This window comes from Rhinatrema bivittatum, unplaced genomic scaffold (assembly GCF_901001135.1).
Source record: "Rhinatrema bivittatum unplaced genomic scaffold, aRhiBiv1.1, whole genome shotgun sequence".
NCBI classification, from domain to species: Eukaryota; Metazoa; Chordata; class Amphibia; order Gymnophiona; family Rhinatrematidae; genus Rhinatrema; species Rhinatrema bivittatum.
In genome coordinates this window covers 17,928-33,468 of record NW_021821319.1, presented here as the reverse complement: position 1 = coordinate 33,468, position 15,541 = coordinate 17,928, and the positions used below count along the sequence as shown (strand labels likewise).

The 15,541-nt window shown below is 46.8% G+C and overlaps 1 protein-coding gene across 1 annotated transcript in view; it reads left to right on the top strand.

Annotated features, from left to right (window-relative positions):
• The window catches only part of LOC115082592 (DDB1- and CUL4-associated factor 10-like), a gene marked incomplete at its 5' end in the record, with an annotated part of 80,422 nt that overhangs the window by 49,522 nt on the left and 15,359 nt on the right, over positions 1–15,541 (top strand). Inside the window, 1 exon segment of the mRNA XM_029586809.1 lies at positions 10,852–10,997. Within this exon segment, the coding sequence (XP_029442669.1) occupies positions 10,852–10,997 (146 nt within the window).

The following is a 15,541-nucleotide window of genomic DNA, read 5'->3' as shown; positions in this document are numbered from 1 at the left end:
GATTTTGGAATTGATTGTTTATTCTGAGTATTGTTTGAATCAACAGTACCTCTTGCTCGTAAGTTTAACGTTGCCATTCACCAGTTTTTCCTCTGTAAGTGGGTTCCCTACATCCCTTATATTGCTGCTGGTGGATTTGTTCACATTCCACTGGTCAGAGGAGCGTGACATCAAGCAAAGCTTAAATCAGCTTAGTCACTGTGGGAAGACATTTAAGTGGCTAATCGCCCCATATTGTACCGAGATGGATTCTGTTTCATGCGTCCTTACCAGCAAGCAAAATGTAAATCAGTCTTCTAATGACAATATGAGAAACTGCATGGAGTTTTAAGAACATCACTTCTTGAAAAAATATATATATAGAAAGAAATCTATCTAAAGCCCATCTTGGACCCACTTTCCCCATTTTTTTTTTTTTATTTTCAGGGAAGATGTGCTTACTTAAGAAAGGTATAGAGCTTTAAAAATCTAGCTTGCAGAACAATAGAATATTTTCCAGTTCATTCAGTGATAGCCTTCATTTACAGTGCTGTGTAACCCCAGTCTTTGCACATACAAAGTCTGGCCCCAGGGCCAGTTCTTGGAAAAAAACATTTTGGATGACCCATGAAATAATGGCAGCAATAAGAACAAAAGAAATTGCCATGCTGGGTCAGACCAAGGGTCCATCAAGCCCAGCATCCTGTTTCCAACAGAGGCCAAACCAGGCCACAAGAACCTGGCAATTACCCAAACACCAAGAAGATCCCATGCTACTGATGCAATTAATAGCAGTGGCTATTCCCTAAGTAAACTTGATTAATAGCAGTTAATGGACATCTTCTCCAAGACATTATCCAAACCTTTTTTGAACCCAGCTACACTAACTGCACTAACCACATCCTCTGGCAACAAATTCCAGAGCTTAATTGTGCGTTGAGTGACAGAACGTTTCCTAGCGTGTAGCCAGATGGACTCAGGACCAATGGGTATAGTGTACTCCTGATAGTAGATGGGAGACGGAGTCAGATTTCAAAGTTGACGTCAGCCTACATATACCCGTGCAGGAAGCTCAGCTCTTCAGTATTCGCCATCTCCTAAAGCAGATAGGGACGCTTCCACACACTAGAATAGTGTTAGCAATTTTAAAACAAAAAGAAAGAAAATTTACCTCAAGAAGAGGAGCCCGCTCTCCTGTGGTGATACCTAAGGGTCCCTCCCTTAGTCGAGAATTCCTGAGATGATTTCCGAGATCCCTCAGAGGCAAGCCTCCGTCCGGCGTGAACTTAGCCCCCAGGGTGGCGAGAGGCAGCGGGTGTAGAATCGTGCACGGCGGTGAAGGTAATTCCCTCCCCCCCCCCCCCCGCCGCAGCCGGAGACCGCCCGGCACGAATCCACACACGTGGAGACCCTCGGGGGGGTGTTGCCATCTTCTCCGCATGGTCGTCGGTGCCATTTCCCCCCTTGACCGCCGTATTGTCGGCACTAACATGCCACGCACAACCGACTTGTGCGCACAGCGACGTGCACAACTGTGCCGGCACATAGCAGACTGCAAAAACGGCCCGAACACACAAATAGGCCCATGAGCACAGTGGCGCGTATATCTTAGCCAGGCGCACAAATTAATAGCCTGCACGTACTTCTTGCGCATCCCGCACGTACATCGTTGGCGCACCCAGAGCGCACATCTAGGCCTCCCGGCGTGCATACCAACGCGCACAGACGAGTTTTGAAGCACTCCACGCGCACAAACAATGGCACCACCAGCCAAGAAGGCCAAGGGACAAGCCCTCTGCCCAGCCTGCCACCTGAGAGCTGCACAACCTGAAGTGGCCTCTGCCCTATGCCAGCAGTGTGAAGAGGCTCAGGGGGAATCAAAGCAAAGCCCCCTACAGCCAGTAGAGGGATCCGGATCCAATAATGATAGTAACCCGGTCCTCTGTATCTCCGACTCAGCACCTACACAGGAAGGCATGTTGGGGGCTTCCACCATAACTCCGCCTGGAATCAACATGGACCAAGGGACCCTTTCCTGGGTGGAATTCTTCAAAGGGCTGCATACCTTTGTCCAGGCGCAATCAGTCCCGTCTGCGACCCAGTCCCAGTCTCCACCAGAAGCGCAAGACCTTCCAAGCACCTCTCGGACCCCTCGAAGTGCCCTACCTAAGCAAGAGCCTCCCTACAGGGGATACAGACACTTTGGAGGACGAGGCTGACTCCCAGGAGAAATACCTCCAGGGATGGAACCATACCGGACCATGCTACGATTCTTCTCCAAAGACAAGTTACCAGCTCTCGTGTCCCAGACCCTGGGTCTGGGACACGACCCTGAAGACGCTGGCCATTCCAGGCACGGATACCACAGCGGAACCAAAGAGGAACCCCATCTTGGTGTCCCTCCGTCAGGCCACATGCTATTTCCCAGTGTTCCCAAAAGTGGACGCTATGGTCTGCGCAATCTCAAAGCGCACGACCATACCCATCAAAGGAGGAGAGGCACTCAAAGATGCCTAGGACAGACATCAGGAAGCCATCCCCAAACAGTCCTTTGATGTAGCAGCAGTGACCCTGCAAATCACTTCCTGCTGCACCATAGTGACATGTTCCTGCTTGCTCCTCTCCAGAGACTCAACCACGCCCGGTGAAACATTGGAACCGGCGATATCCTTCCTCACGGATGCAACCTCAGACCTAGTGCGCACATCAGCCAGGGGCGTTGCCTTGGCAGTGCCAGCCAGAAGACAACTATGGCTCCGAAATTGGTCAGCCAACTCGACCTCCAAAAGCAAACCTCACAAGAATGCCCTTTAAAGGATCTCTCTTGTTCAGAAGCGAACTGGAGAAGTTAGCCAACAAATGGGGCGAATCTCCAGTGCCTCGCCTACCAGAGGACAGGAACAAAAGAAATCAGCGCTTCCCCCCCCCCCCCCCCCCCACCCGAAGAAACAAGGGCAGAGGAGCCCAGCGCTTCAGACCGTACAAGAACACATACTACCAAGCACCTCGCCCCACAGGCAGGGCTTAGTCCTTTCGGAACAGACACAACAAGAGGGGTGCAGGCTCAGGGACAGGTCTCGGCCGTACCTCTCAATGAGAATCAGTAGACCCATCCACAGGAAGAAGCCATAGGAGGCAGACTTGCCCTCTTCTACCAAAGATGGGTCGAGGTAACATCGGACAAGTGGGTCCTAACCATTCAAGAGGGATACTCTCTGGACTTACACAGCATTCCTCCAGACAAATTTGTAAGATCACCCTGCCACTCCCACTCCAAGAGGACGGCAGTGAAAACTACACTGGCAAGGCTACTCAGCCTAAAGGCGATAACCCCAGTTCCCGGACACAAACAAAATACTGGTCACTATTCCATCTATTTTATCGTCCCCAAGAAGGAAGTAATGTTCCGGCCCATCCTGTACCTCAACACCGTCAGTTTTAACTTAAGGGTACCACACTTCCACATGGAAACCCTGTGTTCAATCTTAAGGGCAGTACAGCCGGGAGAATTCCTGACCTCTCCGAAGCCAATCTCCCCATCCTGGTCCATCACGACCATCAACGCCTTCTTTGCTCTGCGATACTAGACCGTCATTACCAGTTCTTGGCGCTACCCCTCTGTTTGCTAATAAAAGCTTTAAATATATATAAAAAAAACAAAACATGCCATACTGGGTCAGACCAAGGGTCCATCAAGCCCAGCATCCTGTTTCCAACCGTGGCCAATCCAGGCCATAAGAACCTGGCAAGTACCCAAAAACTAAGTTTATTTCATGTTACCGTTGCTAGTAATAGCAGTGACTATTTTCTAAGTCAACTTAATTAATAGCAGGTAATGGACTTCTCCTACAAGAACTTATCCAATCCTTTTTTTTTTTTTAAATACAGCTATGCGGAAGAATCACATCGTCTTCGCCACCTAAATGTCGGCAGACTCCTAGTCCGATACCTGGAAAGATCGGAACCCGTATGAAAGACGGACCACCTGTTCGTCCTTCACAGCGGGAAGAAACAAGGGGAAGCAGCCTCACGGGCAACCATAGCCCGCTAGGTCAAAGAAGTAATCAAGGCAGCCTACGTAGAGGCAGGGAAGCCTCCACCTCGACAAGTCAAAGCCCATTCAACAAGGGCCCAGGCAGTGTCCTGGACAGAAACCAAGCTTCTGTCGCCCATTGAGATCTGTCGAGCAGCGACATGGTCCTCCATACACACTTTCTCCAGGTTCTATCACCTGGATGTCCAGGCTTGGGAGGACACAGCCTTTGCAAGGGCAGTATTAAGTGGGCCACGGGAGTAGCTTTTGTACATCCCATTGGTCCTGAGTCCATTTGGCTACACGCTAGGAAATGGAGAAATTACTTACCTGATAATTTCGTTTTCCTTAGTGTAGACAGATGGACTCAGCACCACACCCACTGCTGTCCCAGAATCCAGGAACCTTGGGTAACAAACCCAGAGACTAAGATCTGCAATAGAATAAACATGCCTGAAGGAGTAGAAGAGAATGAAAAGTGATTTAAGAAAGTTTGAAGAGTGGTCGAAGATTTGGCAGCTGGGATTTAATGCTAAGAAGTGCAGAGTCATGCATCTGGGGTACGGTAATCCAAAAGACCTGTATTTGATAGGGGATGAAAGACTGATGTGCATGGACCAAGAGAGAGATCTTGGGGTAATAGAATCTAGAGATCTGAAGATGGCGAAACACTGTGACAGGGCAGTAGCTAAAGCCAGAAGAATGCTGGCTGCATAGAGAGAGAGGAATAAAAACTAAGGAAAAGGAGGCGATAATGCCCTTGTACAGGTCTTTGGTGAGGCCTCACTTTGGAGTACTGTGTTCAGTTCTGGAGTCTGTATCTCAAAAGGGACAAAGACAGGATGGAGGTGGTCCAGAGAAGAGCCATCAAAATGGTATGGGGTCTGTTTGAGAAGACCTATGAGGGAGAGGCTGAAGGATCTGAATAGAAAGACTAGGGGGCACTCCATGAAGTTAGCATGTGGCACCTTTAAAACTAATCGGGGAAAGTTCTTTTTTATTCAACACACAATTAAATTCTGGAATTTGTTGCCAGAGGATGTGGTTAGTGCAGTTAATATAGCTGTGTTTAAAAAAGGATTGGATAAGTTCTTGGAGGAGAAGTCCATTACCTGCTATTAATTAAGTTGACTTAGAAAATAGCCACTGCTATTACTAGCAACGGTAACATGGAATAGACTGTTTTTGGGTACTTGCCAGGTTCTTATGGCCTGGATTGGCCACTGTTGGAAACAGGATGCTGGGCTTGATAGACCCTTAGTCTGACCCAGTATGGCATGTTCTTATACCTTGAAGAGAAGAGGAGCAGGGGAGATATGATACAGACTTTCATGTACCTGAAAAGTTTTAAGAATGCACAATCGACAAACCTTTTCCAATGGAAAGAAATCAGTAGAACTAGGAGTCATGAATTGAAGAACTCCAGGAAGAACGACTCAGAACCAATGTCAGGAAATATTTCTTCATGGAGAGGGTAGTGGAAGCCTGGAATGCTCTTCCAGAGGAGGTGATGAAGACAAAAACTGCGTTTATTGGAAAACATCATAGATCCCTAGAGACTACAGGATGGAAATGAAGAAATGAGTGCATGGGGGTAACTTGCTGGTTTGGCGGTTACTACTCTTAACCAATAAGTGGTAAGGGTAGCAATGATGGAGTTGCATCAATACTGTTGATGCAGCTCCATCATCTCTCTGCTTCAACAGCAGGGGAAAAGGGGAATTAGATTGAGGACCCCGACTTCTACAGTCTGGTGAAACAAGCATGCTGGTTACTTGCTGATGTGGTTCATTACTACTCTTAACCAATAAGCCTTCATACTTTTGATTCAACTCAACATTGCTCTCTGTTACAATGGCAAGGGCCCAACTTTTACTGTCTGGGAATCTGTTAAGCATGGGGGTTACCTACACAATGCAGCAGGTACTACCATAAGCTTGCTGGGCAGACTGGATGGACCATTTGGTCCTTTTCTGCTGTCATTGTTATGTTACTATGTAGTACCTGTCACAAATAAACTTGTACAGTTCATATTTCTGTTACGTTTGCCGGCCATGAAACCCGCGGCCGGCCTTCCTTACCTCCCGCCATTGCTGTCCCGGCAGCAAATGCAGGCCCTTCTGCAATGCGGAGGGAGCGCCTCCTGTGCTGCCCTCTTCTCTGCTGCCCTGCCCGTGGCCCTTGGCATCGTGGCGCGGTGGAGACGCCTTGTGGCAGATACGCCGCTGCCGGCTGCCTCTTCTGGGTTCTCCAGGCGCACGCACGTGCCTCTCTGCTGGATTTAAAGGGCCCGCGGCGCGCTGAGGCTGCCGGCCCGTCCTGGTGACGTCATTTACCAGGATCTATTTAAGGCAAGCTCTGACAATCAGAGCTTGCCTTTGCAACAGGTTCTCTCGCTTCGTGATTCCTCAAGTTTCTGATTTCCTTTCCCTCCGGATTGACTTCAAGCCATGACCTCTGCATTGCCTGACTACGCTACTGATTCTCTCCGAGCCATGACCTCTGCATTGCCTGATTATGCTACTGATTCTCTCCGAGCCACGACCTCTGCTTTGCCTGACTACTTTGTTGCCTCTCTTCAGACCCAGACCTCAGCCTTGCTTGCCATCACTTCTAGATTACCGCCAGCCCTGACTCAATCTTGCCCTTCGACACCTCTTCAGTCTACATCCTGGACTTGGCCTACTCAGGCTCTGGCCTGCTCTTGCTCGGGCTCCCCCTGTTTGACTCTTGTTCCTTTGGCGCCCGGGACTCCGCCTCGTCCAGTACAGACTCTACCATATCTCTGTTTCTGCCTCTGGGCTGACCTCGATCCTTCCATCGACGACAAACGGAGGCCCACCTAAGCCCAGCTGGCCCTGATACCCAAAGGCTCAACCCGCGGGGAATGAGGGCTGGTATTGGTGAAGCGTCAGCCGGCCTCCGTCCATCAGCCCACTCTGCCTACCGATGGTGGGGGCCCATGGGACTCTTCCTAAAGATTGTGTCAACCCCACCTCGGCCCAAGGGTCCACCTCCAGCGCAACAATTTCTGACCATTTGGGTTTATATAACAGCATGATGTGATTACCTGCAGTAATGATGATGATGCATGAACTTCGAACATCAATAATGATGCACAAACTTCAAAACTTTTCCATTGGAAAGAAAACATTAGAATTAGGGGACATGAAATGAAACTCCAGGGGGGATGATCAAAACCAATGTCAGGAAATATTTCTTCACGGAAAGGGTGGTGAATGCACTTCTGGAGGAGGTGGTGAAATGAAAACAAACAAAGAGTTCAAAGTGGCATTGTGCTAAACACTCTGGATTTCTAAAGGCAGAGAGGTAATTTGCTGGTGCAGCAGTTACTACCCTCTAAACAGATGCTCCCTGCTCAGACGGCAGGGGAGAAAAGAGGAATTGGTTTTAAACAGTAACCTGGCCCCAGCTTCTACGGTGTGGAATACTGATACACAGACATAAGGAAAAAAGCACATGACTGCTTATACGGCCAAGTCCTAAAGGAAATGAAGAAAAAGTGTGCATGAGGGTAATTGCTGGGGTGGCAGTTAATACCCTTAGCAGAAAGCATGGCGATTGGTACCCTTAACCAATAAGCCTTGATGCGTTGAATATATCTGAAACATTGCTCCTGCTTTTACGGCAGGGGAAAAGGGAAATTGGAGTCAGACAACAACCAAAAGGGTACTGTTACGCAGACATAAGGGAAAAAGCATAGGACTGCTTCTACGGCCAAGTCCATAAGGAAAGCGCGTCAAGCAAAACTATGAATTTTCAGGAAAGCTCATCACCCAATAAAAAATGTTACTAGCTGAAATTTTTATGGGTATCATAAGTATTGGGGATAACTGCACAAAGCGACACTACCCTTAAGAGAAATATGAGAGTAACCTGCACATAGTGGCAGTTACTATCTTAACTTGCTGGGCAGACTGGATGGACCATTTGGTCCTTTTCTGCCATCACTACTGTTACTATGAATACCCCAATGAACAACAAAAATAGGAAATGATTCTCATGTAACAAAACCACAACTCATTAGAGTAGGAAAAAGGCACTTTTTTACTTAGCTACTCCAACATGCAAGATGTATTCTGGCTGGTATGAGTCTTTGTCCAGTGAAAGAAATAAAAAAGGAGAAAAAAACATGCTAAAAAATGCAATGTGTTTTGTAATTTGTGAGGAATATTAAAGCTTATTAGTCAGGTCTTTAGTTGTTAAATATGGAAGCTTTTGATCAAGTCATCTTAGTGGTTCTCATCTCACTGTAAACCACTAGATCTGAGATCTGTCCAAAAGTGGAAGAGACTTTCAAAAGAAAACAGCATACCTGCCTTATCCATGGCAGTCCAATAAAATACAAATCCATATAGGTATTAATGTGACCAGTTCCTTAGTGCATTTTAGCTTCAAATAATTGGTGTTTTGTAGTAGTGACTTGCAGACTAGAGAGAGTCCATATGTCCTTCATGCTCCTCCTTTAGGGCACCTGGATGACAAACACAAAAGTGATTGTAGCCCTCCTTTAATTCACAACTTTGTGTCGTCTTTGTGATCTAAGATGTTGGCCTGTATCTCTAGCCACCAAGACTACTGTTCCTTTTCCCCTCGCCACCACCTTCAGTTACGATTTCTTCAATAGCTCTTACCCCCTTAACCTCAGTTGCTACTGCAGCAGCCATTCTTCCAGCTACTGCTTCTGGGTCCTTCCCCATTATTTTATGCTACCATTCTTTGGGTTCCTCCTCATTCACCACTAGTTCTCTGGTTTCTTTTTTATAATTCTCTTTATTAGATTTTTCAAATTTACATAACATAAAACATGTTTCCTAGCATGTAGCAGATGGTCTCAGGACCAACGGGTATAGTGTGCTCCGATAGCAGTTGGAGACGGAGTCAGATTTCAGTCTGTCAGCACCAGTACATATACCCCTGCTGGAAGCCCTGCTCTTCAGTATTTTCCTTCTCCATAGCAATTCGGGACTCTATACACGCTTGCACAGCATTAGAGTATTCTAACCAAAGAAATCCAAAACAAAGAAGAAATCTTACCTCTACAGACGAGCCCCACTCTTCTGCGGTGATACCTACGGGTCCCTCCCCCAGTCGAGATTCCTGAGGTGATTTCCACGATCCCTCGGAGGTAAGCCTCGGACCAGCAGCCGGCTCCTGGCGTGGACTTAGCCCCCGGCATCGGGTACGGCTGAGAGGCAGCGGGTGCAAATTCGATCGCGCCGGTGAAGGTACTTTTCTCTCTCCCCCCGCAGTCGGAGACTGCCCAGAACGAGACCGGGAAACGCCGAGACAAGGTAAGTTAGAAAACTTCTTAAAAGTCTCCGGTCTCCGAGGCTCGAATAGCTGCATAGATAGCCAGCCAGCGTCAGTGCTACCCGGTTGATCCCGGCTAGACCCCGGTCCGATATGAGGGTCCTCCCACGTGGAGACCCTCCAAGGTGGTCACCGTCACCATTTCCATTTGATCACCGCTCTGTCCGCTGATTCGATCCGTGCACACAGACGTGCGCACAGCCACGTGCTCAACTGTGCAAAACTATGAATATACAGGCTTCAATATACAGGCCATATACAGGCCTCAATCATTCACATACATGCTGTCTCATTCACACACACACACACAGCACCTCAAACACATATGCTTGCTCATTCACTTATTCTTCCCCCCCCCCCCCCCCCAAACTAGCGACAGCAGCAGCCTCTTCCACCCTAAAAGCAGCAGGAACCTCCTTCACTTTTAGCCCTTGCGGATACCCATTGGCTGCGGGGGTTCTGTTTTACAGGCCAGAGTGGTTGAACCTGTTCCACCACTGGAATGAGGGTGGAGATTTTACTCAAAGTACTACTGATACCCTATAAGACTGGGGGTTGCTGTCATTTCTTAGACCTTTGAAGAAATTTCTTTTAAATGCAAAGTTCAAGATTTTCCTAGCCACTATTTTTCTTCTTCAAAATAAGAGATTGGTTATGCCATCTGAATGTCAAAGATCTATATCCTCATATAAATAAATCCCATTCAAAGGAAGTATCTCAAATTTGTGGTGGAAAATCACCACCTCCAATACCAAGTGTTGCCTTTTTATGTAGCGTCAGCGGATTTTTCACAAAATATCACAGCATTTCTGCACAGACTGAGGGCTTATGTGTTTCTCTGTTTGGACGATTGGCTGCTCAGGAGTACATCTCAGACCCAGAGAAGCAAATCCATTTGTACCACCACCCAGGTGCAGAAGTTTCTACATTTCATCACAAATTACTCAAAATCCAGCCTGATTCTGTCACCTTGGTTGGAGTGCTTCAGACCTCTGCTAGACATAACTCAGGCAAAAGCCTATCTCCCTACCAACAGGATCACTAAATTAATGTCTACAGAGGTGGGTGTTGCAAATAAAGGCAGATGATGACAACCTGGTATATGTTTAGAATATTAGGCCATATGGCTTAAACAGTTGATGAAACCCTATTTGGCATATCTCCACATGAGACAAGCCCAGTAGAATCCAGTCACTCAAGCACTAAAAAGTGTACTTGTGTCATGGGGCAGTTCAGAGACTCCCTATCTCATACCAGTCTAGCCCAAGAATCCGAAGGGGCTCTGCAAGGTGGTATATAAAGAACATTTTCCATGTACCTGAAAAAGGCCTTGAAAAGCTTTTCCAGAATGCTGTACGAGACCATGTATGTCAGCACTAGAGATGATTTCACCTATGTTTGTAACCAATTATCCTGCTGTCCTCTGAGAAACCTATTACAGATAAGCAACTTTGCATATGAGTTACATGTGCAGTATATGACTGATTTGATTGTTTCTCCCGTAGGTGCATCGCCTCGCAATAGTCTGGAAGTCTTAACACCAGAAGTACCTGGTGAGAAGGACCGAGGAAATTGCATTACATCATTGCAGCTACACCCAAAAGGGTGGGCGACACTTCTCCGCTGCTCAAGTAACACAGATGACCAGGAGGTAAGAACTGAATAGCTGAGCATTTAAAGATGTTGATTTGTGTACCTAAGACTATAGTTTTATAGCCCACCCTTTTATATTATATTTTTTTTGTCATTTGTATTCTGCATATTCCAGAACCAATGATCTATTCACAACTGATTACCTGAAATAAAAATAATAAAAATTGAATAGAAAAATAAAATCCATTTGCCCATAAGAGTAAATGTAATAGCATATACAGTGGCTAAAGAAAAGTGTACAGCCCCTTCCAGAACATTCACTGTTGTTGCCTTATAGGTGAAAACAAAATGAATTAAACCAGTATTTGTTTCATGTAGCCACACATCCTACCTCCACAACTGCCAAGTTAAAAGTTTGTTCTAGAATTCCTTAGAAAATGAAGTAGAAGAAAAACATGGAATAGCTTGATTGGATAAGTGTCCACCCTCTTGTAATTCTCTACAACCTAAAAATCGCCTTCAAAATCACATATCAAGTGAACTGGTCCCCCACCTTTGTTAAAGTGTAGTGATTCACATGACGACAGGATAAATTCATAGTTTGTGTTGGATAGTGCACTTTGAAGCAAAGACCCAATCATGAGCACCTAGTAGTTGCCCAGAGAACTCCAGGACAAAGATGTGGAAAGACACAGATCTGGGGATAGGTATAAAAGAATTGCAAAGTATTTGAATACCCTCTGAGCATGATCAAGATGATTATTAGGAAGAGGAAGGTGAATGACACCACCAAGACTCTTGCCTAGATCAGGACATTTCTCCAAACTGGATGACTGAGCAAAGAGAAGATTGATCAAGGAGGCAACCGAGAGGCCATTGGCAGCTTTGAAAGAGTTACAGACTTCAGTGACTTCAAAGTATGCATGTAACAATATCCCAATCGCTCCACAGATATGGCCTATATGGTAGAAGGAAGCCAGTTCTTAAGAAACCCCACCTTGAATCCTGTTTTGAAATATACAAAGGAACACTTAGGATGCTGTAGCCATGTAGCAAAAAGTTTTGAGATCTGATTAAACTAGAATAGAACGTTTTGGCCTGAATGCAAACTGTATGTTTGGTACAAACCACACACAGCACATCACCACCAAGAGAACACATCCCTGCTATGAAGCATAGTGGTAGCCACATCATGTTATGGCATTGTTTTTCATTGGCAGGGACTGGGGCACTTGTCAGGATAGGAGGGACAATGAATGGAGAAAAGTACAGGAAAGTCCTTGAGGAAAACTTGGTGCCTGCTGCAGGAAAGCTGAAACTGGAATGGAAGTTCACCACTTAGTATGAGACAATGAGCTGAAGCCCACAGAGCTACATTAGAATGGCTAAGGAAAAAATAGGTATACAGTTATGCTCATAAGTTTACATATCCCTGGCAGAATTTGTAAGATGTGTAGCATTTTAAGAAAACACATCTGTTATTTTTAATGTTTCAAATTAAACTATTATACATCAGAGAATAGCACAATCATTAAATAAACCATAGCAATAAAGGAAATCATAAAATGGTCCTGTTCAAAAGTTTGTATACCCTTAGTTCTTAATATCGAAACCTTGCATCAGTGACTCTTGCAGTCTTTCGTGTTAGTTGTGAATAAGGCCTTGGAATCTGTTGCCAGGGGATGTGGTTAGTGAAGTTAAGCGTAGCCGGGTTTAAAAAAGGTTTGGACAAGTTCTTGGAGAAGTCCATTAACTGCTATTAATCAAGTTGACTTAGGGGAGTGGCCTCTGCTATTACTGGCATCAGTAGCTTGGGATCATCTTAGTGTTTGGGTACTTGCCAGGTTCTTGTGGCCTGGTTTGGCCTCTGTTGGAAACAGGATGCTGGGCTTGATGGACCCTTGGTCTGACCCAGCATGGCAATTTCTTATGTTCTTATTTTCTCATGTGGTAAAGCTGCCCATTCCTCTTGGCAAAAAACTTCCAGATCCTGCAAATTGTTTTGTTGTCCAGTATGAACTGCATGTTTGAGTTCTCCCCAAAGTGACTCGATGTAGAGGTCGGGAGACTCTGATGACCACGCCAGAACCTTCACTTTCTTGCGCTGCAGCCACAGAAGGATCGACTTGGCCTTATGTTTCAGATCATTGTTTATGTTGGAAAGTTCAAGTGCGCCCCATGCACGGCTTCCTGGCTGATGAATGCAAATTCGCCTCCAATATTTTCTGATAAGATGCTGCATTCATCCTGCAATCAATTTTGACTAAATTCCCTGTGCCGCTGGAGCTCAAACATCCCCAAAGCAGCAGAGATCCACCTCCATGCTTCACAGTAGGGATGGTGTGCTTCTCACAGGACACAGTATGATAGTCCTCACATATGGGTGACATCATCAGGATGGAACCCAATCACGGAAAACTTTTGTCAAAGTTTCTAGAACTTTGACTGGCACCTACTGGGCATGTCCAGCATGGCACTAAACCTGCATCTAGCAGGGGTCCCCCTTCAGTCTCTTTTTTTCCGCGCAGCAGTAGCCACGTGAGTTAAGGAGCTCTCTAGAAATTTTCCCCATGGAACTTCTTTCAACATTTTCAAAAACATTCTACTACCCCATAGGGGTCCCCCTATCGATTCTGTACTCCGCGGTCGAAAGGTAAGGCTTTACCTTCATTTGCTGTCGATTCCCGTCGGGTTTTCCCTTCAGGGCCTACCGGCCATTGACCGCACCATGGCTAAATTTTTGTCAAAGCCATGGCGTCGGGTTTTCGTCGGTACCCCGACTGTCCTCAGAAATGTCCATCACAGAACCACATAGGGTTTGTGTGTTGTGTTTGGGGCCCGACCATGACCTCCTAACTTGCACCAAATGTGCCCAAATGACACCAAAGGGCCATAAGGCCCGCTCAGAGAAGATGGAGTTTCTTTTTCAGTCAAAACCTCCGACTCCATTGACCGCTTCGACATCGTCTGAGCCGGTGCCATCAACCTCTCGCCAGCAGCAGGACATCGGTGCTGCCCGACCGGCATCGACTACTCCAGAGGAGTCTGCTTCTTCCTCATCGCCTCGGGAAAAGGACCGAGGAGAACATTGTGAAAAGCGTCGGCATCATCATCGGAAGGCTCAGTCCGCTGATCCAGGCAAGCCCTCGGCATCGACAGAGCCACCGACAAAGAAATCCCATCCAGAGAAGGCCCCATCCTCCTCTGCGACCGGGTCACCGAGACGTTCCCCACCTTCATCGGTGCAGGAAGCCACAACTCCACTTTCACCAGTGGACCCTCCGGCTACGCCAGTATTGCCTCCCACTCCGGAGCTGGGGTTACATGCCCCAGGCTTCCGTGAGGAATTGGATCGAATGATCCAAGAGGCCATCGGTAACGCACTGCAGGGCTTCCAACTTCCATCCACACCGATACCATACCAGCCCCAGTCACCGACCTGATACCCACGGTGCTCGCACTGCTACTAGCAGACTGGATGTGCCCCCATCCCCTCACTCACTCTTTCCTCCTGGCCTCATCACCCATCCACTCACTCACCTGTAGTCAGCCTTCTCCTAATCTCTTTCCAAAGTACTACCCTACCACCCCCCCAGTCCCCATGATTGAAAGCAGGGAGAAGAGAAAAGCAGTGGCAGCACTTGGGCTGCTTCCTCCTCTTTTGCCACCAAAATCTAATCCCCCACCCCAACTCAGCAGAAAAATGTACCGCAGTAGTTACAGCGGGGCCAGTGCCAGTCTGGTATCACTATGGCTTCCCATCTTCTATGAGTGGAGTCTCCAGTGCAAACATGAATTCCCTGTCATCCTCCTCTGGTCCAAGTCCTCCTCCTCTTCCCCAAAGCCCTGCCACCTGCAACAGTTACAGAGCACCCACCGTCACCAAGAAAGTAGTCAGGCCCTACAGTCCAGCCATGTAGGCAAGCAAAACAAGTATGAGTGGTGGCGGCTTAGGTTCAGATAGATCCACAGGCCCTCTGGTTGCTCCCTCCTTCCATGCCAATGATACTCTTCCTAATGCCCAGTCAGCATGGGGGGGTTAAAAGCACAGGCAGTCTCTTCATCTGCAGTAGGCCACTCTCCTGTTTGACAACTTGGCTTCCCCGGTCTCCCATGGCAATTCTACCGACACCCGCAAAAGCCATGGGAAGAAGCAGATTTTGCAATATTTTCCATAGCTACAGAATTGCAAGAGACTGAGAGCCCTGTATTAGCCCGAGTAACTTTACTTCAGTTCTGACCTGATATTAAATTTCCAGCCACCGTGCAAAAAGCCTACACGTGCCTCTGCATCAGAGAGTAATAGCTAACGCGTTCATTAACATGGGATTTGAATGGAGGCGTGCTAATTGATGCACACAGTTTAACACAGGTGTACAAAACTCTTTGCTGTATTGGGAGTAAAGTTTGTGCACAAAAAATGTACTCCCATTCGCAAATAAATAACCCCTAAGAGACAAGCCTAATGCACCCTGGTACACTAAATCTTTACACTCTCAAAACTTTATTAAAAACTAAAGAGCGTAATTGGCTTTGTAAAAAAAAAAAAAAAACCAAAACACCCGATATAAAAAAAAATGCTTATCGCACCCTAAGACAATA